The 27,500-nt window shown below is 40.9% G+C and overlaps 4 protein-coding genes and 2 pseudogenes across 4 annotated transcripts in view; 5 read left to right on the top strand and 1 right to left on the bottom strand.

Annotated features, from left to right (window-relative positions):
* Positions 1–27,500, bottom strand: part of LOC114571791 (inactive ubiquitin carboxyl-terminal hydrolase 54) — a 99,847-nt gene that overhangs the window by 55,858 nt on the left and 16,489 nt on the right. The gene's annotated exons all lie outside the window — the stretch shown is intronic.
* LOC114571736 (E3 ubiquitin-protein ligase TRIM39-like) lies at positions 872–4,153 on the top strand (annotated as a pseudogene).
* Positions 7,162–8,651, top strand: LOC114571737 (nuclear factor 7, brain-like). Its single transcript, XM_028602884.1, has one exon. It carries the CDS (start codon positions 7,162–7,164, stop codon positions 8,551–8,553), a length of 1,392 nt encoding a protein of 463 aa, XP_028458685.1. The 3' UTR covers positions 8,554–8,651.
* Positions 12,932–15,287, top strand: LOC114571735 (E3 ubiquitin-protein ligase TRIM39-like). The gene is made up of 2 exons (XM_028602883.1): positions 12,932–12,953; positions 13,311–15,287. Exon 2 carries the CDS (start codon positions 13,328–13,330, stop codon positions 14,729–14,731), a length of 1,404 nt encoding a protein of 467 aa, XP_028458684.1. The 5' UTR covers positions 12,932–12,953; positions 13,311–13,327; the 3' UTR covers positions 14,732–15,287.
* On the top strand, positions 17,945–19,865 carry LOC114571738 (nuclear factor 7, brain-like; annotated as a pseudogene).
* Positions 24,163–26,031, top strand: LOC114571733 (nuclear factor 7, brain-like). The gene is made up of 2 exons (XM_028602882.1): positions 24,163–24,184; positions 24,542–26,031. The coding sequence occupies exon 2, from the start codon at positions 24,559–24,561 to the stop codon at positions 25,966–25,968; it is 1,410 nt and encodes a 469-aa protein (XP_028458683.1). The 5' UTR covers positions 24,163–24,184; positions 24,542–24,558; the 3' UTR covers positions 25,969–26,031.

Raw genomic sequence — 27,500 nt, 5'->3', positions numbered from 1 at the left:
TCCTCGACCCAGAAAGAACAGGGTTCGAGTCCGACCTGTGACAATTTCCTGCATGTCTTCCCCTCTTTCTCTCTCTCTCTCCCCTTTTGTATCTAGCTGTCCTATCCATTTAAGGCGGAAATGCCCAAAAAATTCTTTAAAAAAGATAAAAAAAATACATACACAGACACAAACGTAGTATGCACACACACACACACACACACACACACACACACACACACACACACACACACACACACACACACACACACACACACACACACACACACACACACACACACACACACACACACACACACACACACACACACAAACATCAACCATCTAAATGAAGGAAAACAATGTCTTCCACGAGTCTGTGAGGAAATACTATAAAAGTTGACGCTAACAGAATATGGAATCCATCTTCAACAGCTACTTAGTTTGTTACTTTTGTTAGTTCCTAACCCTTTAAAACCCCAAAGTGGCACAATAACACACACTAACTATCTGATGGAGGCAGTGGTGGAGCAGCAACTCCGTGTTCTGCGAGGTTAAATTACTGTTTTTATCAAAGGAGTGTGGTGGCTTTGAAGAGAGATAACGGCTTCAGTTCCCCGTCGTAACGGGCTGTCTGACAGCAACGTAAAGCACCGGAAATATTCAAAATATAGCGTCTACTTAAACTGGTATAGAGGTCTTCAGGTGTCTAAAATGTGTTTAGCTGCTGCCCCGTCCACAGCAGGACATTGCTTAGCTTCTGACTACGGAGAAGTAGCTCATTCAACCACACTTTACAACATCTGAACTGTCCCTTTAAGATAAAACGTATCAGTTGCCTGACAAAGCTCCACATCTTACATTACGTCATCTGAGACAAACCAGGAAACAAGTTAGTTCCTGTTGAGTTGTGAGTGAGAAGACAGACAGACAGACGGTAAGATTTACCTTTTATTACAAAGCTGTGACTTTAACTGAGGGAGGACAGTTACAGGAAGGAGCTCTAAAGTACTGAAGAAGTGAAATACTTTAACTGTAATCTGCTGCAGACTGAAAAAACACTTTGAGACTCAAAGTGAAAGTTAACTGAGGCAACTTTCTGCAGCAGGGAGGGGCACACTGGAGACGTTTGCTTTTGGTGCTTTCCGCCAGAAATCTCTTAGGAAAAGATAGTGGTTTGGGTCAGGGACGTCACTAGGATTTAAAGACAGGGGGTGCTTAGCCCCCAGGGTATTTGTAACTTGCGTTTGCAAAATCTTTGCACTCACATCTTTTGTTACTGTATTAGAGCTACACTTATGTCAACAACCAGTCAAGAAACCAAGAAGTTAACAAGTAAAACGTGACAGACATATCCTCTTCTTCCATTTCTACTCCGTTTAACAAAAGTTACTGTAATGTTAGCTTTTAGACACATCACAGCTGCATGGGGGGATTTACTTAGGCCAGACTTTGCTCCTGATGAGTTCTTCTGTAAGCAATGACTTAAATGCTATCTGTCTGCTCATGTAAATGTGTGATAAAGTAATAACATACTATATCTAATTCCTCTCTCTATAACATAAGTTGTCCAAAGAATGCTATTTAATGACACTAATTACTACAATAAATATGAATGGGGATACGGTTAGTGATAATGAGATGCTTGATACAGTTGCAGAATGTTTGATTCTCTGCTTTGTTTTAATGCCGCTTGGCTCTCTTCAGTAGCTAACTCTCTACCTCGCTCGTCCAAATATCGTTACCGTGCACGTGGGCACTCGTTGAGCCTCTAACATTGCACTTTCGACCAGCTGACAGTTGTAAAATAGAATTAAAACAGAAACACTACACACCGACACACACAGATGAATGGTGAAGGAAGACTAATTCACCATAGTTAGTGATACAGAGTGCACTGTAAAAAATAATATATATATATTATTATTTAGGGGGGCTCAGGAACATTTTAGGGTAGATTCGACACCCCTAAAATAGGCCTAACAACGTCCCTGGTTTAGGTTCAAATAAACCCTTCTGGCAGACAGCCTTGAAGGCAAACCTCTCCCATATGGGAGGGAGGGAAACACAACCGATTTCCTGTTTTAATGTCTGCTGTTTCTGCTGTTTTCAGCTGCTCTCAGAGACAAAATGGCTTCCATGTCAGAGGAAGATTTCTGCTGTTCGGTCTGTCATGAAGTCTTTAGAGATCCTGTTCTTCTGTCATGTAGCCACAGCTTCTGTAAAGACTGTCTGCAGAGCTGGTGGGCAGAGAAACAGACACATGAGTGTCCAGTTTGTAAGAGAAGATCTTCAAGGTCAGAACCACCTCGTAACCTGGAGTTAAAGAAGCTGTGTGAGAGTTTCTTACAGCAGAGAGATCAGAGAGCTTCAGAGGCTCTCTGCCGTCTGCACTCTGAGAAACTCAAACTCTTCTGTCTGGACCATCAGCAGCCGGTGTGTGTCGTCTGTCTACATTCAGAAAAACACTTCAACCACATAATCAGACCCATCGATGAAGCTGCACGACAACACAAGAAGGAACTCCAGGAAACTCTGGAGAACTTAAAGAAAGTTAAAGGTTTTTGAACAAGTTAAAGTGAAGTTTGATCAAACAGCAAAACACCTGAAGGTCCAGGTCCGAAGCACAGAGACGCAGATTAAGGATCAGTTTAAGAAGCTTCACCTGTTTCTAGAAGAGGAAGAGGAGGCCAGGATGGCTGCACTGAGGGAGGAAGAGGAGCAGAAGAGTCAGAGGATGAAGGAGAAGATGGAGGCTCTGAGCAGAGAGATAGCAGCTCTTTCAGACACAGTCAGAGCCACAGAGGAGCAGCTGAGAGCTGAAGACGTCTCATTCCTGATCAACTACAAGGCTGCAGTGGAAAGAGTCCAGCAGAGCCCCTGCTGGAGGGATCCACAGCTGCTCTCAGGAGCTCTGATAGACGAGGCCAAACACCTGGGCAACCTGAGCTTCAACATCTGGAACAGGATGAAGGAGATGGTTTCCTACTCTCCTCTGATTCTGGACCCAAACACTGCTTATCCAAACCTCATCCTGTCTGAAGATCTGACCAGTGTGAGACTTGGAGGAGACAGACAGAAGCTTCCTGATAATCCAGAGAGGCTTGATTATCTCTTCTCTGTCCTGGGCTCTAAGGGCTTTGACTCAGGGACTCACAGCTGGGATGTCGAGGTTGGAGACAATACATACTGGCTACTGGGTGTGTTAGCAGAGTCTGTCCCAAGGAAGGAGTCATATCTTCTGGATTATGGGCAACATGGTTCTCTGGATGTAAATACTCAGCGTGGTCTCCACCAGCTCCACGCACTGATCTTCCATTTAAGAAGCAACTCCAGAGGATCAGAGTGACTCTGGACTGGAACAGAGGAAAGCTGTCGTTCTCTGATCCTGATACTGACACACACATACACACCTTCACACACACTTTCACTGAGAGGCTGTTTCCATACTTTAGGCCTGGGGATACAGTCCCACTGAAGATATCACCACTGAAGGTCTGTGTGACAAAACAACAGGTCTGATAGTCGTTAGTTTGAATGTGGTGATTAGAGCTGAAACGATTCCTCGAGTAACTTGAAAAATTCGATTACTAAAAATCCTCAATGTAAAATGATTTGCTTTAGAAGCTTCATTTAATTAATGTTACCAACGTTGTATCTGCTCACAGTGTTTCCGAACAAAGGATTATTACTGTCGCACAACAGGCTGATGCTGCTTGCGACACATGTCTTGAAGACAGATTACAAAATGAAGAAAAGAGTGTGAGGGCCTAAGAGATGAGACAGTCTGGAGAAAACAGAAAGTGTCCAAAATTTGGAATCAGTTCAAACATAATTTAAACTAAAACTCTGTACAGTGTGTCTACTGCAATATCGAACTAGCTTAACAAAATAATAGCACAACGTCAATGCTTCAGCATCACAACAGAAAAATTTCAGTCTAACTTAATCATCCATTACACAAAGCGGACCCGACAAAAGTAAATCAGTCGTATGGACCATGAAACTATACCAAAAACAAAGACAAGAAAATACATAGTGGTGACCACAATTTGGTCTGGTAACGCCCGAAAAAAAATGCTACTTGTTGCGCACCATTTTCTCACTCTCTCTCTTCATGGAGAAACAGCTAATCAACGATCTACTAGCATAAGTGTAACAGAGCTGTGTAGCAATGTAATAAAACACATAAATTAAAAGAAGTTGAGTATAACTAATATTTACATATAGGCCTATATATAGATCAGCCTCAGGTTGAAACTTATAGTTCTGACAGTTAAGTTGCACAATTTAAGGTCATGTTTATGTATGTTTAATGTGGGCCTTAGTTTGAGGTTGTTATTGCAGTTCAGAAAATGTTTTCTTTAAAAACAATGTAATTTGACACTTAAATGCACTTAATGTTTAGTTCTTTGAGAAATGGTAAGCAATGTAGGCAATAAAAAGGTTTTATTTTCCAAAAATTAAGCCAAACTGTTGTATATTATTGCTCTTCAATAAAACAAAGTATTTCTTATCCAATTATTCAATGAATCGATGGAATAATCGGTAGAATACTCGATTACTAAAATAATCGATAGCTGCAGCACTAGTGGTGATAATAATAGTAAACAACTATTCACTTCTTAACAGTGAAGTAAAAATGATTGCAGCAGTACAGGTCAGATGAATAAAACACAACTAAAGGTTTTAAGAAGCTAAAACATAAAAAGGTTCTTAAAGAGAGAGAAATAATAACTTTTGTGTGAGGTTAACATAATTTACATATAATTATTGTTGGTTAAAGTATTATTTCATCAACAGCTGAAACAATTATAAGATTATTTTATCGTCGCACAACTATTCTGATAATCGATTGATAGTTTTGGTCGTTTTTAAAGTAATAATGCTGTGATGATTGTGATGATTTCCTGCTTTTCTCTGTTTTATATTATAAAATTAATATTTTGGGGGTTTTAGACTGTTGGTCAAACAAAGCAAGACAGTTAAAGACGTTATCTTGGGCTCTGTGACATGTGATGGACACTTTTCTTTATATTTTGTACATTAAACCGTTAATTGATTTTCTCTCTTGCTAAGCTTTTAGTCACATCATGCGTCTCAATAAACCGGTCAGTCCTCCAGTTGGTCTTTTGTCATTTTTTCCCAACATTTAGAAGAGAAAAAAGGCATAATTTGTGTTTAATCACAAGTTAACTACAGACAAACATTTGATTAATTAAAATATCTTTATCGATTGACAGCCCTAATTATCATTATTACTGTTTGCATAATCATGCTGTGATTGATACTGTATTGTCTTTAAATGTTACATGTTGTACGTCTAACTTTGGTTTACTGTGCGGCTGCGGTCTCTTGAACTCCTGCTCCAGTTTTAGGACTCCGGCTCTGCTTTCTGCCTCCCTGACAAATCCTGGCAGCCATCAAACCGCAGGAGTCTCACTCTGTAGGTCTGACGGTACGTCTACAGGTCTGTAGGTCTGACGGTACGTCTACAGGTCTACAGGTCTGTAGGTCTCACTGTATTAACTGTAATGTTAGGTTTTATTCAGACTCAAGCCCAAATAAAATGCTCTCCAAATGTTGAGGTACTTGTACTTTACTTGAGTCTTTTCATGCCTCTTTTTACTTCTACACGCTACATTTCAGAGAGAAATATTGTATTTTTTACTCCACTACATTCATCTGCTACAGCTTTAGTTACTATTTACTTTACACATTAAGATTTCTGCACCCAAAACACATGTAGTTTATATAATCTGATGTTTGATTCTAAAGTAAACTAGCCAACAATATAACAGCCTACAAGTCCAGCTAAGATGATTAGACCATTAAAAACAACTGTTTGGATCCTTTACACTTTCTAAAATGTGTGTGTCTGTCTGTATGTGTGTACATGTGTGTGTGTGTCTGTGTATACGTGTGTGTACGTGTGTCTGTGTGTGTGTGTGTGTGTGTGTGTGTGTGTGTGTGTGTGTGTGTGTGTGTGTGTGTGTGTGTGTGTGTATGTGTGTGCGCATGTGTGTAAGTGGGTTTGTGTCTGTGTGTACTTTTGTGTACGTCTGTGTGAGAAAATTAACCTGCAAATACATTAAACAAAAAAAAATTATGAATTTGTTTCAGCCGCCCAACATCAACTATCTAAATGAAGCAAACTCAAAAACATTGTCTTCCATGAGTCTCTTTCTGTGTAAATACTATAAAAGTTGAACAATGAAGATGCAAAGTGTGTGAACGCTAACAGAAAATGGAATCCGTCTCAGCTGCATAACAGCTAGTTAGTTTGTTACTTTTGTTAGTTCCTAACCCTTTAAAACCCCAAAAGTGACACAATAACACACACTATCTGATGGAGGCAGTGGTAGAGCAGCAACTCAGTGTTCTGCGAGGTTAAAGGTTTTTAATCAAAGGAGTGTGGTGGCTTTGAAGACAGATAGCGGCTTCAGTTCCCGTGGTAAAGGGCTGTCTGACATCAACGTAAAAGCACCGGAAATATTATAAATATAGCGTCTACTTAAACTGGTATAGAGGTCTTCAGGTGTCTAAAATGTGTTTAGCTGCTGCCCGTCCACAGCAGGACATTGCTTAGCTTCTGACTACGGAGAAGTAGCTCATTCAACCACACTTTACAACATCTGAACTGTCCCTTTAAGATCAAAACTTATCAGCTGCCTGACAAAGCTCCACATCTTACATTACGTCATCTGAGACAAACCAGGTAAACCATTTTGTTCCTGTTGAGTTGTCAGTGAGAAGAGACGACCGACAGACAGGCGGTAAGATTTACCTTTTATTACAAAGCTGTGACTTTAACTGAGGGAGGACAGTTACAGGAAGGAGCTCTAAAGTACTGAAGAAGTGAAATACTTTAACTGTAATCTGCTGCAGACTGAAAAAGACACTCAAAGACTCAAAGTGAAAGTAACTGAGGAAACTTTCTGAAGCAGGGAGGGGCACACTGGAGACGTTTACCTTCTAGCCTTTCTGCCAGAAATCTCTTAGGTTTAGACAACAAAACTACTTACTATATTTAGGAAAAGATAGTGGTTTGGGTTCAAATAAACCCTTCTGGCAGACAGCCCTGAAGGCAAACCTATCCCGTATACGAGGGAAAGAACCACAACCCACTTCCTGTTCTAACGTCTGCCATTTCTGCTGTTTTCATCTGCTCTCAGAGACAAAATGGCTTCCATGTCAGAGGAGGATTTCTGCTGTTCGGTCTGTCATGAAGTCTTTAGAGATCCTGTTCTTCTGTTATGTAGCCACAGCTTCTGTAAAGACTGTCTGAAGAGCTGGTGGGCAGAGAAACAGACACAGGAGTGTCCAGTTTGTAAGAGAAGATCTTCAAAGTCAGAACCACCTCGTAACCTGGAGTTAAAGAAGCTGTGTGAGAGTTTCTTACAGCAGAGAGATCAGAGAGCTTCAGAGGCTCTCTGCCGTCTGCACTCTGAGAAACTCAAACTCTTCTGTCTGGACCATCAGCAGCCGGTGTGTGTCGTCTGCAGAGATTCAGAAAAACACACCAACCACAGATTCAGACCCATCGATGAAGCTGCACAACAACACAGGAAGAAACTCCAGGAAACTCTGGAGCCCTTAAAGGAGAAGTTAGAGGAATTTGAACAAGTTAAAGAGGAGTTTGATGAAACAGCAGAACACCTGAAGGTCCAGGCCCGACGCACAGAGATGCAGATTAAGGATCAGTTTAAGAAGCTTCACCAGTTTCTAGAAGAGGAAGAGGAGGCCAGGTTGGCTGCACTGTGGGAGGAAGAGGAGCAGAAGAGTCAGAGGATGAAGGAGAAGATGGAGGCTCTGAACAGAGAGATAGCAGCTCTTTCAGACACAGTCAGAGCCACAGAGGAGCAGCTGAGAACTGAAGACGTCTCATTCCTGATCAACTACAAGGCTGCAGTGGGAAGAGTCCAGCAGCGCCCCCTGCTGGATGATCCACAGCTGCTCTCAGGAGCTCTGATAGACGAGGCCAAACACCTGGGCAACCTGAGCTTCAACATCTGGAACAGGATGAAGGACATGGTCTCCTACACTCCTCTGATTCTGGACCCAAACACTGCTCAACCCTTACTCATCCTGTCTGAAGATCTGACCAGTGTGAGACGAGGAGGAGAGTATCAGCAGCTTCCTGATAATCCAGAGAGGTTTGAATATCACTTCTCTGTCCTGGGCTCTGAGGGCTTTAAGTGGGGGACTTACAGCTGGGATGTCGAGGTTGGAGACAGTACACACTGGATACTGGGTGTGTTAGCAGAGTCTGTCCAGAGGAAGGGACGCATATGGTCTGGATTATGGAGAATATATTTCTCTGAAGGTAAATACTCAGCGTGGCCTCCACCAGCTCTAGACACTGATCTCCCGTTTAAGAAGCAGCTCCAGAGGATCAGAGTGACTCTGGACTGGAACAGAGGAAAGCTGTCGTTCTCTGATCCTGATACTGACACACACATACACACCTTCACACACACTTTCACTGAGAGGCTGTTTCCATACTTTTGGCCTGGAGATGAATTCCCACTGAAGATATCACCACTGAAGGTCTGTGTGACAAAACATGTCTGATAGTCTTTAGTTTGAAGGGGATGATAATAGTAAACAATTATTCACTTCTTAAGAGTGAAGTAAAACTGATTACAGCATAACAGGAGTCAGCTGAATAAAACACAACTAAAGGTTTTAAAACATAAACAAGTGTACAGCCCGCATGTAAACATGAACGCTACTATCTTTATAATTATCTTTTTAATAAACTGTCTGTACGCTTACAAAGTTCTCAATGCTTCGGTTTACATGTAGGGACCTTCATTATGCTACCGTGGAAGTGTGGTGCTATTTTAAGCCTTGTTTGTGGTGTAGAAATAGCGATTTACCCTCTGCCTCGAAGGCTAGATTTATAAGCTAATCACCAGTTTGTGCTAGCTTGTTTCAAGCTATTGACACATTCGATTAGCATGAAAACATGCCCCAGAGAATGGTCAATGCGGTACACATGTTATTAACCCCTAGGTTCATTTTGCACCGAAAATGTCCTTTAAAGAGCGAGCTTAGTTTTGTGTGAGGTTAACGTGTCTTTAATTATTGTTGGCTAAACTATTATTTCATAAAAGGCTGAAACACTTATTTTATCGTCACACAACTATTCTGATAATCCATTGATAGTTTTGGTCATTTTTAAAAGGTCCCATGGCATGAAAATTTCATTTTATAAGTTCTTTTTAAAATTAATATGCGTTCCCCCAGCCTGCCTAAGGTCCACCAGTGGCTAGAAATGGCGATAGGTGTAAATCGAGCCCTGGGTATCCAGCTCAGATGGGGCGATCTGGAATCTTGCTCCTTATGAGGTCATAAGCAAGGTTACCTCCCCTTTCTCTACTTTGCCCACCCAGAGAATTTGGCCAGCCCATCAGAAAGAGAGAGACATCATGGCTTTCAAACAAGCAAAGTGGCAGTTGGTCAAGGCCACAACCCCACCCTCTACTTTGCCCCTCCCTCTGTCCTCCTCACCAGCTACAGACACAGAAATGGCACATCCTAAGGAAAGCTCATTGTGGGACTAGCTCTAGTGGCTGTAATTCTGCACCAAGGCTGAATTTTGTGAAAGAGACTTCAGATAGAGTATTAGGGGACCACTAAGGTCTATATAAAAGAGACTTCAGATACAGTATTAGGGGACCACTAAGGCCTATATAAAAGAGACTTCAGATACAGTATTAGGGGACCACTAAGGTCTATATAAAAGAGACTTCAGATACAGTATTAGGGGACCACTAAGGTCTATATAAAAGAGACTTCAGATACAGTATTAGGGGACCACTAAGGTCTATATAAAAGAGACTTCAGATACAGTATTAGGGGACCACTAAGGCCTATATAAAAGAGACTTCAGATACAGTATTAGGGGACCACTAAGGTCTATATAAAAGAGACTTCAGATACAGTATTAGGGGACCACTAAGGTCTATATAAAAGAGACTTCAGATACAGTATTAGGGGACCACTAAGGTCTATATAAAAGAGACTTCAGATACAGTATTAGGGGACCACTAAGGCCTATATAAAAGAGACTTCAGATACAGTATTAGGGGACCACTAAGGTCTATATAAAAGAGACTTCAGATACAGTATTAGGGGACCACTAAGGTCTATATAAAAGAGACTTCAGATACAGTATTAGGGGACCACTAAGGCCTATATAAAAGAGACTTCAGATACAGTATTAGGGGACCACTAAGGCCTATACAAAAGCATCCAAAAAGCAGCATGTCATGGGACCTTTAAAGTAATAATGCTGTGATGATTGTGAGGATTTCCTGCTTTTCTCTGTTTAATATTATTAACTGAATATTTTGGGTTTTTTTCGTTGGTCGAACAAAACAAGACAGTTAAAGACGTCAACTCTGTGACATTTGATGGACACTTTTCTTGACATTTTCTACATTAAACAGTTGATTGATTTTCTCTCTTGCTAAGCTAATGTGTCTGCATTTTAAGATTTCATTCTTTTTCTGTTTAAAAGTGTCCAACCGAGTAGAAACAAAGACATGAATGAATAATATGTCTCAAAGCTAAACGAGTCACATCTTGCGTCTCAATAAACCGGTCAGTCCTCCAGAGTTAACTTTGTCTTTTGTCATTTTCTTCCAACATTAAGAACAGAAAAAAGATGTTAAATTAATTACGCCTGTTCCCATTCTCTCCATCTCCATGCTGCCTGTTCTTGTTCTCTCCGTCTTCGTGCCCGAACCATTAACTGTATTAACTGTCACGTTGGGTTTTGTTCGGACTCAAGCCCGAATAAAACCCAACATTTTATTAACCCTTTTGTGGTCTTTCCGTAAACCATGCAAGATGCAATTTTTAGATTTTCCTGGATCAGAATATTAAAATTAAAACCGCAAGACACTTATCACGAAGTTCTTTTATTTCCTGCGGCTTTTTAAAGACATTTTTGTTGTTTTTAAACCGTTTTTTTTAAGCTTTCTCCGAAATTTCGGTCACTTTCTCTATGTTTTTGTCTCTTTTACCAAGTTCTTGGTAGATTTTTTCAGACATTTTTGTTGTTGTTTTACTACGTTTTTGACGCTTTCTCCAACATTTTTTTTTTTCTTTATGTTTTTTTCTCTTTTTCCAAAGTTCTTTTCGTCAATCATTTTCTTCAAATGCCATAAAATTTAATAAAACATCCAAATTTAATGAAAGTAGTGAACTGATCATTGAGTGTGCAGATCTGCTGCTACAATAACTATTATCCCCCCATACTTATTATTCTTCATCTTCCGCTACTAGTCACGGAGCGTTACCAACACATGCACACAAAATACATCAAAACGTGTGTAATAATTGGGAATGGTGTGCTATGACTTTTCTAAGAGATTTGCTGTGAGGTTTTCACAAAATCTGCAAAATGACACCAAATTTCCTGAAGACTTTAATGGGAAATCTTCAGGAAATCACTTAACATGGCTCAAAACAACCCCGCTTTGGGATCATACTGTATCGCCATACTTTAATGTAGAAAAATAATTAAAAGTTTAAACCGAAGAAAAGACTTTGACCTTAATTGGACTGAATGGGCACTCTTCATACATCATGGTTGATCAAAATGTAGGAACATTTGTGCCGGTCGCAGACATGCAACTATGGAATCCACGGACTTAAACTTTTGGCTCTGTTCATATCGACTGCTGATAGAAACAATGAAAAAAAATATCTTGAAATGTGCAAGCAGTTCTCTGTTTGTTACCTGCTATGTGTTGCATATATTTGACACAGCAAACATAAAAACCACATCAATGTGTTCGCCAGACTTTTATCTCTCTGGTGATTATATTTTCGCCATTTTGGACTCACGGTTCTTGAATTAAAGAACAAACTTCAGAGGTATAATCATCATCATTAAATGGACATTTTTGACCTGTCAAATATACAGTGTCCCCCTCCCTCCTCCACTCCTTCACTGCGAGAATCACTTTAGCAACACGTACTGCAACAGGAGGAGGAGAAAAGGAGAGGTATTTCTTGTATGATTTAATACAGGAGGCAGTGCGGCAGTTGGACACGGCTTAACTTGGAAACTCAGTGTACCTTAAATAATGCCACTCTGAGTACATTCTATCCAAAACACACTAATGTAAAAATATCAGAAGGGCTTTTTTTCAAAATCTCAAAGAAGGTTGAATATTTCAGAAAGTAGTAATGTGATCTGAAAGTTGAATACTACCCTTACATTTTAAAGTTTGAATAGTATCTCGAAAATTCTGAATAACCAAACACAAACTCCTCCTCCTATCATGGCGACTCTTTACTTTGGGCCGTGTCAAACAGCAGATTTACTGTTAGCCAGTGTTATTCGGATGTGCACCAAGTAGTAGGCACACTGTCAAAATTTTTTTCGGAATATTCTAGTTTATTTTAATGTGCCACTTGTTTGTATTTCTTAATCCTTTTTGCTTAGGCCTGATGTCGTTAAAGATGTAATGTAATTTATTTAAATTGTATTTTAGGATGCCTGATGTCAGCTGGCCCGGGGACTACAGCTGGAAATTAGACGTAGAGGCTAAAGCTGCTCCTTTTACCGTTTAAAACCGTAAAGTTACCGTCAGTCAATCACTTAGTTAGATCCTAACCCTTTAAAACCCCAAAGTGGCACAATGACACACACTAACTAACTATCTGATGGAGGCAGCAGTAGAGCAGCCTACTTAAACTGGTATAGATGTCTTTAGGTGTCTAAAATGTGTTTAGCACCTGCCCCGTCCACAGCAGGACATTGCTTAGCTTCTGACTACGGAGAAGTAGCTCATTCAACCACACTTTACAACATCTGAAATGTCCCTTTCAAACGAAACTCATCAGCTGCCTGACAAAGCTCCACATCTTACATTACGTGATCTGAGACAAACAGGAAACAAGTTAGTTCCTGTTGAGTTGTGAGTGAGAAGAGACGCAGCAACAGACAGACGGTAAGATTTACCTTTTATAACAAAGATGTGACTTTAACTGAGGGAGGACAGTTACAGGAAGGAGCTCTAAAGTACTGAAGAAGTGAAAGATTTTAACTGTAATCTGCTGCAGACTGAATGAAACACTCAAAGTTAAAGTAACTGAGGCAACTTTCTGCAACATGGAGGGGCACACGAGAGACGTTTACCTTCTGGGCTTTCTGCCAGAAATCTCTTAGTTAAGTTTAGGAAAAGATAGTGGTTTGGGTTCAAATATACCCTTCTGGCAGACAGCCCTGAAGGCAAACCTCTCCCATATGCGAGGGAGAAACACAATTGAATTCCTGTTTTAACGTCAGCTTTTTCTGCGGTTTTCAGTTGATCTCAGAGACAAAATGGCTTCCATGTCAGAGAAGGAATTCTACTGTCCGGTCTGTTCGGTCTGTCATGAAGTCTTTAGAGATCCTGTTCTTCTGTCATGTAGCCACAGCTTCTGTAAAGACTGTCTGCAGAGCTGGTGGACAGAGAAACAGACACAGGAGTGTCCAGTTTGTAAGAGAAGATCTTCAAAGTCAGAACCACCTCTTAACCTGGAGTTAAAGAAGCTGTGTGAGAGTTTCTTACAGCAGAGAGATCAGAGAGCTTCAGAGGCTCTCTGCAGTCTGCACTCTGAGAAACTCAAACTCTTCTGTCTGGACCATCAGCAGCCGGTGTGTGTCGTCTGTCTACATTCAGAAAAACACTTCAACCACATAATCAGACCCATCGATGAAGCTGCACGACAACACAAGAAGGAACTCCAGGAAACTCTGGAGAACTTAAAGAAGAAGTTAAAGGTTTTTGAACAAGTTAAAGTGAAGTTTGATCAAACAGCAAAACACCTGAAGGTCCAGGTCCGAAGCACAGAGACGCAGATTAAGGATCAGTTTAAGAAGCTTCACCTGTTTCTAGAAGAGGAAGAGGAGGCCAGGATGGCTGCACTGAGGGAGGAAGAGGAGCAGAAGAGTCAGAGGATGAAGGAGAAGATGGAGGCTCTGAGCAGAGAGATAGCAGCTCTTTCAGACACAGTCAGAGCCACAGAGGAGCAGCTGAGAGCTGAAGACGTCTCATTCCTGATCAACTACAAGGCTGCAGTGGAAAGAGTCCAGCAGAGCCCCCTGCTGGAGGATCCACAGCTGCTCTCAGGAGCTCTGATAGACGAGGCCAAACACCTGGGCAACCTGAGCTTCAACATCTGGAACAGGATGAAGGAGATGGTTTCCTACTCTCCTCTGATTCTGGACCCAAACACTGCTTATCCAAACCTCATCCTGTCTGAAGATCTGACCAGTGTGAGACTTGGAGGAGACAGACAGAAGCTTCCTGATAATCCAGAGAGGCTTGATTATCTCTTCTCTGTCCTGGGCTCTAAGGGCTTTGACTCAGGGACTCACAGCTGGGATGTCGAGGTTGGAGACAATACATACTGGCTACTGGGTGTGTTAGCAGAGTCTGTCCCAAGGAAGGGAGTCATATCTTCTGGATTATGGGCAACATGGTTCTCTGGATGTAAATACTCAGCGTGGTCTCCACCAGCTCTACGCACTGATCTTCCATTTAAGAAGCAACTCCAGAGGATCAGAGTGACTCTGGACTGGAACAGAGGAAAGCTGTCGTTCTCTGATCCTGATACTGACACACACATACACACCTTCACACACACTTTCACTGAGAGGCTGTTTCCATACTTTAGGCCTGGGGATACAGTCCCACTGAAGATATCACCACTGAAGGTCTGTGTGACAAAACAACAGGTCTGATAGTCGTTAGTTTGAATGTGGTGATTAGAGCTGAAACGATTCCTCGAGTAACTTGAAAAATTCGATTACTAAAAATCCTCAATGTAAAATGATTTGCTTTAGAAGCTTCATTTAATTAATGTTACCAACGTTGTATCTGCTCACAGTGTTTCCGAACAAAGGATTATTACTGTCGCACAACAGGCTGATGCTGCTTGCGACACATGTCTTGAAGACAGATTACAAAATGAAGAAAAGAGTGTGAGGGCCTAAGAGATGAGACAGTCTGGAGAAAACAGAAAGTGTCCAAAATTTGGAATCAGTTCAAACATAATTTAAACTAAAACTCTGTACAGTGTGTCTACTGCAATATCGAACTAGCTTAACAAAATAATAGCACAACGTCAATGCTTCAGCATCACAACAGAAAAATTTCAGTCTAACTTAATCATCCATTACACAAAGCGGACCCGACAAAAGTAAATCAGTCGTATGGACCATGAAACTATACCAAAAACAAAGACAAGAAAATACATAGTGGTGACCACAATTTGGTCTGGTAACGCCGAAAAAAAATGCTACTTGTTGCGCACCATTTTTCTCTCTCTCTCTTCATGGAGAAACAGCTAATCAACGATCTACTAGCATAAGTGTAACAGAGCTGTGTAGCAATGTAATAAAACACATAAATTAAAAGAAGTTGAGTATAACTAATATTTACATATAGGCCTATATATAGATCAGCCTCAGGTTGAAACTTATAGTTCTGACAGTTAAGTTGCACAATTTAAGGTCATGTTTATGTATGTTTAATGTGGGCCTTAGTTTGAGGTTGTTATTGCAGTTCAGAAAATGTTTTCTTTAAAAACAATGTAATTTGACACTTAAATGCACTTAATGTTTAGTTCTTTGAGAAATGGTAAGCAATGTAGGCAATAAAAAGGTTTTATTTTCCAAAAATTAAGCCAAACTCTTGTATATTATTGCTCTTCAATAAAACAAAGTATTTTTTATCCAATTATTCAATGAATCGATGGAATAATCGGTAGAATACTCGATTACTAAAATAATCGATAGCTGCAGCACTAGTGGTGATAATAATAGTAAACAACTATTCACTTCTTAACAGTGAAGTAAAAATGATTGCAGCAGTACAGGTCAGATGAATAAAACACAACTAAAGGTTTTAAGAAGCTAAAACATAAAAAGGTTCTAAAGAGAGAGAAATAATAACTTTTGTGTGAGGTTAACATAATTTACATATAATTATTGTTGGTTAAAGTATTATTTCATCAACAGCTGAAACAATTATAAGATTATTTTATCGTCGCACAACTATTCTGATAATCGATTGATAGTTTTGGTCGTTTTTAAAGTAATAATGCTGTGATGATTGTGATGATTTCCTGCTTTTCTCTGTTTTATATTATAAAATTAATATTTTGGGGGTTTTAGACTGTTGGTCAAACAAAGCAAGACAGTTAAAGACGTTATCTTGGGCTCTGTGACATGTGATGGACACTTTTCTTTATATTTTGTACATTAAACCGTTAATTGATTTTCTCTCTTGCTAAGCTTTTAGTCACATCATGCGCCTCAATAAACCGGTCAGTCCTCCAGTTGGTCTTTTGTCATTTTTTTTCCCAACATTTAGAAGAGAAAAAAGGCATAATTTGTGTTTAATCACAAGTTAACTACAGACAAACATTTGATTAATTAAAATATCTTTATCGATTGACAGCCCTAATTATCATTATTACTGTTTGCATAATCATGCTGTGATTGATACTGTATTGTCTTTAAATGTTACATGTTGTACGTCTAACTTTGGTTTTACAGCGGCGGCTGCGGTCTCTTGAACTCCTGCTCCAGTTTTAGGACTCCGGCTCTGCTTTCTGCCTCCCTGACAAATCCTGGCAGCCATCAAACCGCAGGAGTCTCACTCTGTAGGTCTGACGGTACGTCTACAGGTCTGTAGGTCTGACGGCACGTCTACAGGTCTACAGGTCTGTAGGTCTCACTGTATTAACTGTAATGTTAGGTTTTATTCAGACTCAAGCCCAAATAAAATGCTCTCCAAATGTTGAGGTACTTGTACTTTACTTGAGTCTTTTCATGCCTCTTTTTTACTTCTACACGCTACATTTCAGAGAGAAATATTGTATTTTTTACTCCACTACATTCATCTGCTACAGCTTTAGTTACTATTTACTTTACACATTAAGATTTCTGCACCCAAAACACATGTAGTTTATATAATCTGATGTTTGATTCTAAAGTAAACTAGCCAACAATATAACAGCCTACAAGTCCAGCTAAGATGATTAGACCATTAAAAACAACTGTTTGGATCCTTTACACTTTCTAAAATGTGTGTGTCTGTCTGTATGTGTACATGTGTGTGTGTGTCTGTGTATAATGTGTGTGTGTACGTGTGTGTCTGTGTGTGTGTGTGTGTGTGTGTGTGTGTGTGTGTGTGTGTGTGTGTGTGTGTGTGTGTGTGTGTATGTGTGTGCGCATGTGTGTAAGTGGGTTTGTGTCTGTGTGTACTTTTGTGTACGTCTGTGTGAGAAAATTAACCTGCAAATACATTAAAAAAAAAAAAAATTATGAATTTGTTTCAGCCGCCCAACATCAACTATCTAAATGAAGCAAACTCAAAAACATTGTCTTCCATGAGTCTCTTTCTGTGTAAATACTATAAAAGTTGAACAATGAAGATGCAAAGTGTGTGAACGCTAACAGAAAATGGAATCCGTCTCAGCTGCATAACAGCTAGTTAGTTTGTTACTTTTGTTAGTTCCTAACCCTTTAAAACCCCAAAAGTGACACAATAACACACACTATCTGATGGAGGCAGTGGTAGAGCAGCAACTCAGTGTTCTGCGAGGTTAAAGGTTTTTAATCAAAGGAGTGTGGTGGCTTTGAAGACAGATAGCGGCTTCAGTTCCCCGTGGTAAAGGGCTGTCTGACATCAACGTAAAGCACCGGAAATATTATAAATATAGCGTCTACTTAAACTGGTATAGAGGTCTTCAGGTGTCTAAAATGTGTTTAGCTGCTGCCCCGTCCACAGCAGGACATTGCTTAGCTTCTGACTACGGAGAAGTAGCTCATTCAACCACACTTTACAACATCTGAACTGTCCCTTTAAGATCAAAACTTATCAGCTGCCTGACAAAGCTCCACATCTTACATTACGTCATCTGAGACAAACCAGGTAAACCATTTTGTTCCTGTTGAGTTGTCAGTGAGAAGAGACGCACCGACAGACAGACGGTAAGATTTACCTTTTATTACAAAGCTGTGACTTTAACTGAGGGAGGACAGTTACAGGAAGGAGCTCTAAAGTACTGAAGAAGTGAAATACTTTAACTGTAATCTGCTGCAGACTGAAAAAGACACTCAAAGACTCAAAGTGAAAGTAACTGAGGAAACTTTCTGAAGCAGGGAGGGGCACACTGGAGACGTTTACCTTCTAGCCTTTCTGCCAGAAATCTCTTAGGTTTAGACAACAAAACTACTTACTATATTTAGGAAAAGATAGTGGTTTGGGTTCAAATAAACCCTTCTGGCAGACAGCCCTGAAGGCAAACCTATCCCGTATACGAGGGAAAGAACCACAACCCACTTCCTGTTCTAACGTCTGCCATTTCTGCTGTTTTCATCTGCTCTCAGAGACAAAATGGCTTCCATGTCAGAGGAGGATTTCTGCTGTTCGGTCTGTCATGAAGTCTTTAGAGATCCTGTTCTTCTGTTATGTAGCCACAGCTTCTGTAAAGACTGTCTGAAGAGCTGGTGGGCAGAGAAACAGACACAGGAGTGTCCAGTTTGTAAGAGAAGATCTTCAAAGTCAGAACCACCTCGTAACCTGGAGTTAAAGAAGCTGTGTGAGAGTTTCTTACAGCAGAGAGATCAGAGAGCTTCAGAGGCTCTCTGCCGCCTGCACTCTGAGAAACTCAAACTCTTCTGTCTGGACCATCAGCAGCCGGTGTGTGTCGCCTGCAGAGATTCAGAAAACACACCAACCACAGATTCAGACCCATCGATGAAGCTGCACAACAACACAGGAAGAAACTCCAGGAAACTCTGGAGCCCTTAAAGGAGAAGTTAGAGGAATTTGAACAAGTTAAAGAGGAGTTTGATGAAACAGCAGAACACCTGAAGGTCCAGGCCCGACGCACAGAGATGCAGATTAAGGATCAGTTTAAGAAGCTTCACCAGTTTCTAGAAGAGGAAGAGGAGGCCAGGTTGGCTGCACTGTGGGAGGAAGAGGAGCAGAAGAGTCAGAGGATGAAGGAGAAGATGGAGGCTCTGAACAGAGAGATAGCAGCTCTTTCAGACACAGTCAGAGCCACAGAGGAGCAGCTGAGAACTGAAGACGCCTCATTCCTGATCAACTACAAGGCTGCAGTGGGAAGAGTCCAGCAGCGCCCCCTGCTGGATGATCCACAGCTGCTCTCAGGAGCTCTGATAGACGAGGCCAAACACCTGGGCAACCTGAGCTTCAACATCTGGAACAGGATGAAGGACATGGTCTCCTACACTCCTCTGATTCTGGACCCAAACACTGCTCAACCCTTACTCATCCTGTCTGAAGATCTGACCAGTGTGAGACGAGGAGGAGAGTATCAGCAGCTTCCTGATAATCCAGAGAGGTTTGAATATCACTTCTCTGTCCTGGGCTCTGAGGGCTTTAAGTGGGGGACTTACAGCTGGGATGTCGAGGTTGGAGACAGTACACACTGGATACTGGGTGTGTTAGCAGAGTCTGTCCAGAGGAAGGGACGATATGGTCTGGATTATGGAGAATATATTTCTCTGAAGGTAAATACTCAGCGTGGCCTCCACCAGCTCTAGACACTGATCTCCCGCTTAAGAAGCAGCTCCAGAGGATCAGAGTGACTCTGGACTGGAACAGAGGAAAGCTGTCGTTCTCTGATCCTGATACTGACACACACATACACACCTTCACACACACTTTCACTGAGAGGCTGTTTCCATACTTTTGGCCTGGAGATGAATTCCCACTGAAGATATCACCACTGAAGGTCTGTGTGACAAAACATGTCTGATAGTCTTTAGTTTGAAGGGGATGATAATAGTAAACAATTATTCACTTCTTAAGAGTGAAGTAAAACTGATTACAGCATAACAGGAGTCAGCTGAATAAAACACAACTAAAGGTTTTAAAACATAAACAAGTGTACAGCCCGCATGTAAACATGAACGCTACTATCTTTATAATTATCTTTTTAATAAACTGTCTGTACGCTTACAAAGTTCTCAATGCTTGGTTTACATGTAGGGACCTTCATTATGCTACCGTGGAAGTGTGGTGCTATTTTAAGCCTTGTTTGTGGTGTAGAAATAGCGATTTACCCTCTGCCTCGAAGGCTAGATTTATAAGCTAATCACCAGTTTGTGCTAGCTTGTTTCAAGCTATTGACACATTCGATTAGCATGAAAACATGCCCCAGAGAATGGTCAATGCGGTACACATGTTATTAACCCTAGGTTCATTTTGCACCGAAAATGTCCTTTAAAGAGCGAGCTTAGTTTTTGTGTGAGGTTAACGTGTCTTTAATTATTGTTGGCTAAACTATTATTTCATAAAAGGCTGAAACACTTATTTTATCGTCACACAACTATTCTGATAATCCATTGATAGTTTTGGTCATTTTTAAAAGGTCCCATGGCATGAAAATTTCATTTTATAAGTTCTTTTTAAAATTAATATGCGTTCCCCCAGCCTGCCTAAGGTCCACCAGTGGCTAGAAATGGCGATAGGTGTAAATCGAGCCCTGGGTATCCAGCTCAGATGGGGCGATCTGGAATCTTGCTCCTTATGAGGTCATAAGCAAGGTTACCTCCCCTTTCTCTACTTTGCCCACCCAGAGAATTTGGCCAGCCCATCAGAAAGAGAGAGACATCATGGCTTTCAAACAAGCAAAGTGGCAGTTGGTCAAGGCCACAACCCCACCCTCTACTTTGCCCCTCCCTCTGTCCTCCTCACCAGCTACAGACACAGAAATGGCACATCCTAAGGAAAGCTCATTGTGGGACTAGCTCTAGTGGCTGTAATTCTGCACCAAGGCTGAATTTTGTGAAAGAGACTTCAGATAGAGTATTAGGGGACCACTAAGGTCTATATAAAAGAGACTTCAGATACAGTATTAGGGGACCACTAAGGCCTATATAAAAGAGACTTCAGATACAGTATTAGGGGACCACTAAGGTCTATATAAAAGAGACTTCAGATACAGTATTAGGGGACCACTAAGGTCTATATAAAAGAGACTTCAGATACAGTATTAGGGGACCACTAAGGTCTATATAAAAGAGACTTCAGATACAGTATTAGGGGACCACTAAGGCCTATATAAAAGAGACTTCAGATACAGTATTAGGGGACCACTAAGGTCTATATAAAAGAGACTTCAGATACAGTATTAGGGGACCACTAAGGTCTATATAAAAGAGACTTCAGATACAGTATTAGGGGACCACTAAGGTCTATATAAAAGAGACTTCAGATACAGTATTAGGGGACCACTAAGGCCTATATAAAAGAGACTTCAGATACAGTATTAGGGGACCACTAAGGTCTATATAAAAGAGACTTCAGATACAGTATTAGGGGACCACTAAGGTCTATATAAAAGAGACTTCAGATACAGTATTAGGGGACCACTAAGGCCTATATAAAAGAGACTTCAGATACAGTATTAGGGGACCACTAAGGCCTATACAAAAGCATCCAAAAAGCAGCATGTCATGGGACCTTTAAAGTAATAATGCTGTGATGATTGTGAGGATTTCCTGCTTTTCTCTGTTTAATATTATTAACTGAATATTTTGGGTTTTTTTTCGTTGGTCGAACAAAACAAGACAGTTAAAGACGTCAACTCTGTGACATTTGATGGACACTTTTCTTGACATTTTCTACATTAAACAGTTGATTGATTTTTCTCTTGCTAAGCTAATGTGTCTGCATTTTAAGATTTCATTCTTTTTCTGTTTAAAAGTGTCCAACCGAGTAGAAACAAAGACATGAATGAATAATATGTCTCAAAGCTAAACGAGTCACATCTTGCGCCTCAATAAACCGGTCAGTCCTCCAGAGTTAACTTTGTCTTTTGTCATTTTCTTCCAACATTAAGAACAGAAAAAAGATGTTAAATTAATTACGCCTGTTCCCATTCTCTCCATCTCCATGCTGCCTGTTCTTGTTCTCTCCGTCTTCGTGCCCGAACCATTAACTGTATTAACTGTCACGTTGGGTTTTGTTCGGACTCAAGCCCGAATAAAACCCAACATTTTATTAACCCTTTTGTGGTCTTTCCGTAAACCATGCAAGATGCAATTTTTAGATTTTCCTGGATCAGAATATTAAAATTAAAACCGCAAGACACTTATCACGAAGTTCTTTTATTTCCTGCGGCTTTTTAAAGACATTTTTGTTGTTTTTAAACCACGTTTTTTTTAAGCTTTCTCCGAAATTTCGGTCACTTTCTCTATGTTTTTGTCTCTTTTACCGAAGTTCTTGGTAGATTTTTTCAGACATTTTTGTTGTTGTTTTTACTACGTTTTTGACGCTTTCTCCAACATTTTTTTTTCTTTATGTTTTTTTCTCTTTTTCCAAAGTTCTTTCGTCAATCATTTTCTTCAAATGCCATAAAATTTAATAAAACATCCAAATTTAATGAAAGTAGTGAACTGATCATTGAGTGTGCAGATCTGCTGCTACAATAACTATTATCCCCCCATACTTATTATTCTTCATCTTCCGCTACTAGTCACGGAGCGTTACCAACACATGCACACAAAATACATCAAAACGTGTGTAATAATTGGGAATGGTGTGCTATGACTTTTCTAAGAGATTTGCTGTGAGGTTTTCACAAAATCTGCAAAATGACACCAAATTTCCTGAAGACTTTAATGGGAAATCTTCAGGAAATCACTTAACATGGCTCAAAACAACCCCGCTTTGGGATCATACTGTATCGCCATACTTTAATGTAGAAAAATAATTAAAAGTTTAAACCGAAGAAAAGACTTTGACCTTAATTGGACTGAATGGGCACTCTTCATACATCATGGTTGATCAAAATGTAGGAACATTTGTGCCGGTCGCAGACATGCAACTATGGAATCCACCGGACTTAAACTTTTGGCTCTGTTCATATCGACTGCTGATAGAAACAATGAAAAAAAAATATCTTGAAATGTGCAAGCAGTTCTCTGTTTGTTACCTGCTATGTGTTGCATATATTTGACACAGCAAACATAAAAACCACATCAATGTGTTCGCCAGACTTTTATCTCTCTGGTGATTATATTTCGCCATTTTGGACTCACGGTTCTTGAATTAAAGAACAAACTTCAGAGGTATAATCATCATCATTAAATGGACATTTTTGACCTGTCAAATATACAGTGTCCCCCTCCCTCCTCCACTCCTTCACTGCGAGAATCACTTTAGCAACACGTACTGCAACAGGAGGAGGAGAAAAGGAGAGGTATTTCTTGTATGATTTAATACAGGAGGCAGTGCGGCAGTTGGACACGGCTTAACTTGGAAACTCAGTGTACCTTAAATAATGCCACTCTGAGTACATTCTATCCAAAACACACTAATGTAAAAATATCAGAAGGGCTTTTTTTTCAAAATCTCAAAGAAGGTTGAATATTTCAGAAAGTAGTAATGTGATCTGAAAGTTGAATACTACCCTTACATTTTAAAGTTTGAATAGTATCTCGAAAATTCTGAATAACCAAACACAAACTCCTCCTCCTATCATGGCGACTCTTTACTTTGGGCCGTGTCAAACAGCAGATTTACTGTTAGCCAGTGTTATTCGGATGTGCACCAAGTAGTAGGCACACTGTCAAAATTTTTTTCGGAATATTCTAGTTTATTTTAATGTGCCACTTGTTTGTATTTCTTAATCCTTTTTGCTTAGGCCTGATGTCGTTAAAGATGTAATGTAATTTATTTAAATTGTATTTTAGGATGCCTGATGTCAGCTGGCCCGGGGACTACAGCTGGAAATTAGACGAGGCTAAAGCTGCTCCTTTTACCGTTTAAAACCGTAAAGTTACCGTCAGTCAATCACTTAGTTAGATCCTAACCCTTTAAAACCCCAAAGTGGCACAATGACACACACTAACTAACTATCTGATGGAGGCAGCAGTAGAGCAGCCTACTTAAACTGGTATAGATGTCTTTAGGTGTCTAAAATGTGTTTAGCACCTGCCCCGTCCACAGCAGGACATTGCTTAGCTTCTGACTACGGAGAAGTAGCTCATTCAACCACACTTTACAACATCTGAAATGTCCCTTTCAAACGAAACTCATCAGCTGCCTGACAAAGCTCCACATCTTACATTACGTGATCTGAGACAAACAGGAAACAAGTTAGTTCCTGTTGAGTTGTGAGTGAGAAGAGACGCAGCAACAGACAGACGGTAAGATTTACCTTTTATAACAAAGATGTGACTTTAACTGAGGGAGGACAGTTACAGGAAGGAGCTCTAAAGTACTGAAGAAGTGAAAGATTTTAACTGTAATCTGCTGCAGACTGAATGAAACACTCAAAGTTAAAGTAACTGAGGCAACTTTCTGCAACATGGAGGGGCACACGAGAGACGTTTACCTTCTGGGCTTTCTGCCAGAAATCTCTTAGTTAAGTTTAGGAAAAGATAGTGGTTTGGGTTCAAATATACCCTTCTGGCAGACAGCCCTGAAGGCAAACCCTCCCATATGCGAGGGAGAAACACAATTGAATTCCTGTTTTAACGTCAGCTTTTTTCTGCGGTTTTCAGTTGATCTCAGAGACAAAATGGCTTCCATGTCAGAGAAGGAATTCTACTGTCCGGTCTGTTCGGTCTGTCATGAAGTCTTTAGAGATCCTGTTCTTCTGTCATGTAGCCACAGCTTCTGTAAAGACTGTCTGCAGAGCTGGTGGACAGAGAAACAGACACAGGAGTGTCCAGTTTGTAAGAGAAGATCTTCAAAGTCAGAACCACCTCTTAACCTGGAGTTAAAGAAGCTGTGTGAGAGTTTCTTACAGCAGAGAGATCAGAGAGCTTCAGAGGCTCTCTGCAGTCTGCACTCTGAGAAACTCAAACTCTTCTGTCTGGACCATCAGCAGCCGGTGTGTGTCGTCTGCAGAGATTCAGAAAAACACACCAACCACAGATTCAGACCCATCGATGAAGCTGCACGACAACACAGGAAGAAACTCCAGGAAACTCTGCAGCCCTTGAAAAAGAAGTTAGAGGTTTTTGAACGAGTTAAAGACGAGTGTGATCAAACAGCAAAACACATGAAGGTCCAGGCCCGACGCACAGAGACGCAGATTAAAGATCAGTTTACGAAGCTTCATCAATTTCTAGAAGAGGAAGAGGAGGCCAGGATGGCTGCACTGAGGGAGGAAGAGGAGCAGAAGAGTCAGAGGATGAAGGAGAAGATGGAGGCTCTGAGCAGAGAGATAGCAGCTCTTTCAGACACAGTCAGAGCCACAGAGGAGCAGCTGAGAGCTGAAGACGTCTCATTCCTGATCAACTACAAGGCTGCAGTGGGAAGAGTCCAGCAGAGCCCCCTGCTGGATGATCCACAGCTGCTCTCAGGAGCTCTGATAGACGAGGCCAAACACCTGGGCAACCTGAGCTTCAACATCTGGAACAAGATGAAGGACATGGTCTCCTACACTCCTCTGATTCTGGACCCAAACACTGCTCAACCAAACCTCATCCTGTCTGAAGATCTGACCAGTGTGAGACTAGGAAGACAAAGGCAGAAGCTTCCTGATAATCCCGAGAGGGTTGATTTACTCTTCTCCCTCTCTGTCCTGGGCTCTGAGGGCTTTAACTCGGGGACTCACAGCTGGAACGTTGAGGTTGGAGACAGTACATACTGGATGCTGGGTGTGTTAGCAGAGTCTGTCCAGAGGAAGGGAGTCATACCTTCTGGATTATGGGCAATATGGTTCTATAAAGGTAAATACTCAGAAGTGTCTCCACCAGCTCCAGACACTGATCTCCCATTTAAGAAGCAGCTCCAGAGGATCAGAGTGACTCTGGACTGGAACAGAGGAAAGCTGTCGTTCTCTGATCCTGATACTGACACACACATACACACCTTCACACACACTTTCACTGAGAGGCTGTTTCCATGCTTTAGGCCTGGGGATACAGTCCCACTGAAGATATCACCACTGAAGGTCTGTGTGACAAAACAACAGGTCTGATAATCTTTAGTTTGAAGGTGGTGATAATAATAGAAAACAACTATTCACTTCTTAAAAGTGAAATAAAACTGATTACAGCAGTACAGGAGTCAGCTAAATAAAACACAACTAAAGGTTTTAAAAAGCTTGGAAACCAGTCATGACTAGTCAAAAAACGAGCGCCGTTGGCTAAACTATTATTTCATAAACAGCTGAAACATTTATACGATTATTTTATCGTCACACAACTATTCTGATAATCAACTGATTGTTTGGTCAATTTTAAAGTAATAACGCTGTGATGATTTCCTGCTTTTCTGTTTTATATTATTTTACACTGAATATTTGGGGGGTTAGACTGTTGGTCGAACAAAACAAGTCAGTTAAAGACATCATTTTTTTTACGTGATGGATACTTTTCTTGACATTTTGTACATTATTGTTGATTGATTTTCTCTCTTGCTAAGCTAATGTGTCTGGATTTAGGATTTTGTTCTTTTTCGGTTTAAAAGTATCCAACAGAGTAGAAACAAAGACATGAATGAATAATATGTCAGTGGTGTAATGTGCTCAGAAACCTTCCAAAGTCTCAAAGCTAAACTAGTCACATCCTGCGTCTCAATAAACCTGTCAGTCCTCCACAGTTCAGTTTGTCTTTTGTCATTTTGTTGCAACATTTAAAACAGATAAAAGATGTTAAATTAATTGTGCCTTTTCCCGTATTCTCCGTGCCACCTGTTAGTACTTTTACTGCAGTAAAGGATCTGAATACTTCTTCCACCACTGGTCTACAGTCAGTCTGAGAGGAATCGGGATCTAATCTCCCCCAAGCCCATCGTACCGTGAAGGCACCCCACTTCCTCATGACTCATCTGCAGAGGCCAGCTCCCCCCCCAGCCCTTAACTTCTCCCGCCCATCCATCCATCCGTACGGACTCGTCACGGTTGCCTAACGTCAAACCAAAGTGATCCAGAGGATTTAGACTCCGCGGGCGGGAGGCTCAGCCGCTCAGACGTGTGACGCAGACAAAGTGAAGAAGAAGAACATCGTGGTAACGAGCAGCTGTTCACTCACACACACACACACACACACACACCTTCATCCTCCTCCTCCTCCTCCTCATCAGCTGGATGTTTTTATGTGTCTATTACTATCAGTGACTACGTTTACATGCACATAATATTCAAGTTTTTGCCCCGAAAAAGACGACATTCCGACTAAGCTGTTTACATGTAGCCCTGCAAATAGGATTTTTTCAAAAGATTGCGTTTGTGTACGTGTGTGTACATGTGTCTGTGTGTGTGTGTGTGTGTGTGTACATGTGTCTGTGTGTGTGTGTGTGTGTGTACATGTGTCTGTGTGTGTGTGTGTGTGTGTGTGTGTGTACATGTGTCTGTGTGTGTGTGTGTGTGTGTGTGTGTGTCTTGATGCGTGTGCATGTCTTGGTGCGTGTGTGCGCGTGTGTCTTGGTGCGTGCTTGTGCGCGTGTGTCTTGGTGCGTGTGTGTGCGCGTGTGTCTTGGTGCGTGTGTGTGTGTGTGTGTCTTGGTGCG

This window comes from Perca flavescens, chromosome 17 (genome assembly GCF_004354835.1).
Source record: "Perca flavescens isolate YP-PL-M2 chromosome 17, PFLA_1.0, whole genome shotgun sequence".
Classification (NCBI taxonomy): Eukaryota; Metazoa; Chordata; class Actinopteri; order Perciformes; family Percidae; genus Perca; species Perca flavescens.
Note: the sequence above shows the minus strand (reverse complement) of the source record. Positions and strands in the feature narration are given on the sequence as shown.

Excerpts from the sequence above, each read along its gene's own strand:
- LOC114571735 (XM_028602883.1), top strand. The coding sequence starts at position 13,328 with ATGGCTTCCATGTCAGAGAAGGAATTCTACTGTCCGGTCTGTTCGGTC.
- LOC114571737 (XM_028602884.1), top strand. The coding sequence starts at position 7,162 with ATGGCTTCCATGTCAGAGGAGGATTTCTGCTGTTCGGTCTGTCATGAA.
- LOC114571733 (XM_028602882.1), top strand. The coding sequence starts at position 24,559 with ATGGCTTCCATGTCAGAGAAGGAATTCTACTGTCCGGTCTGTTCGGTC.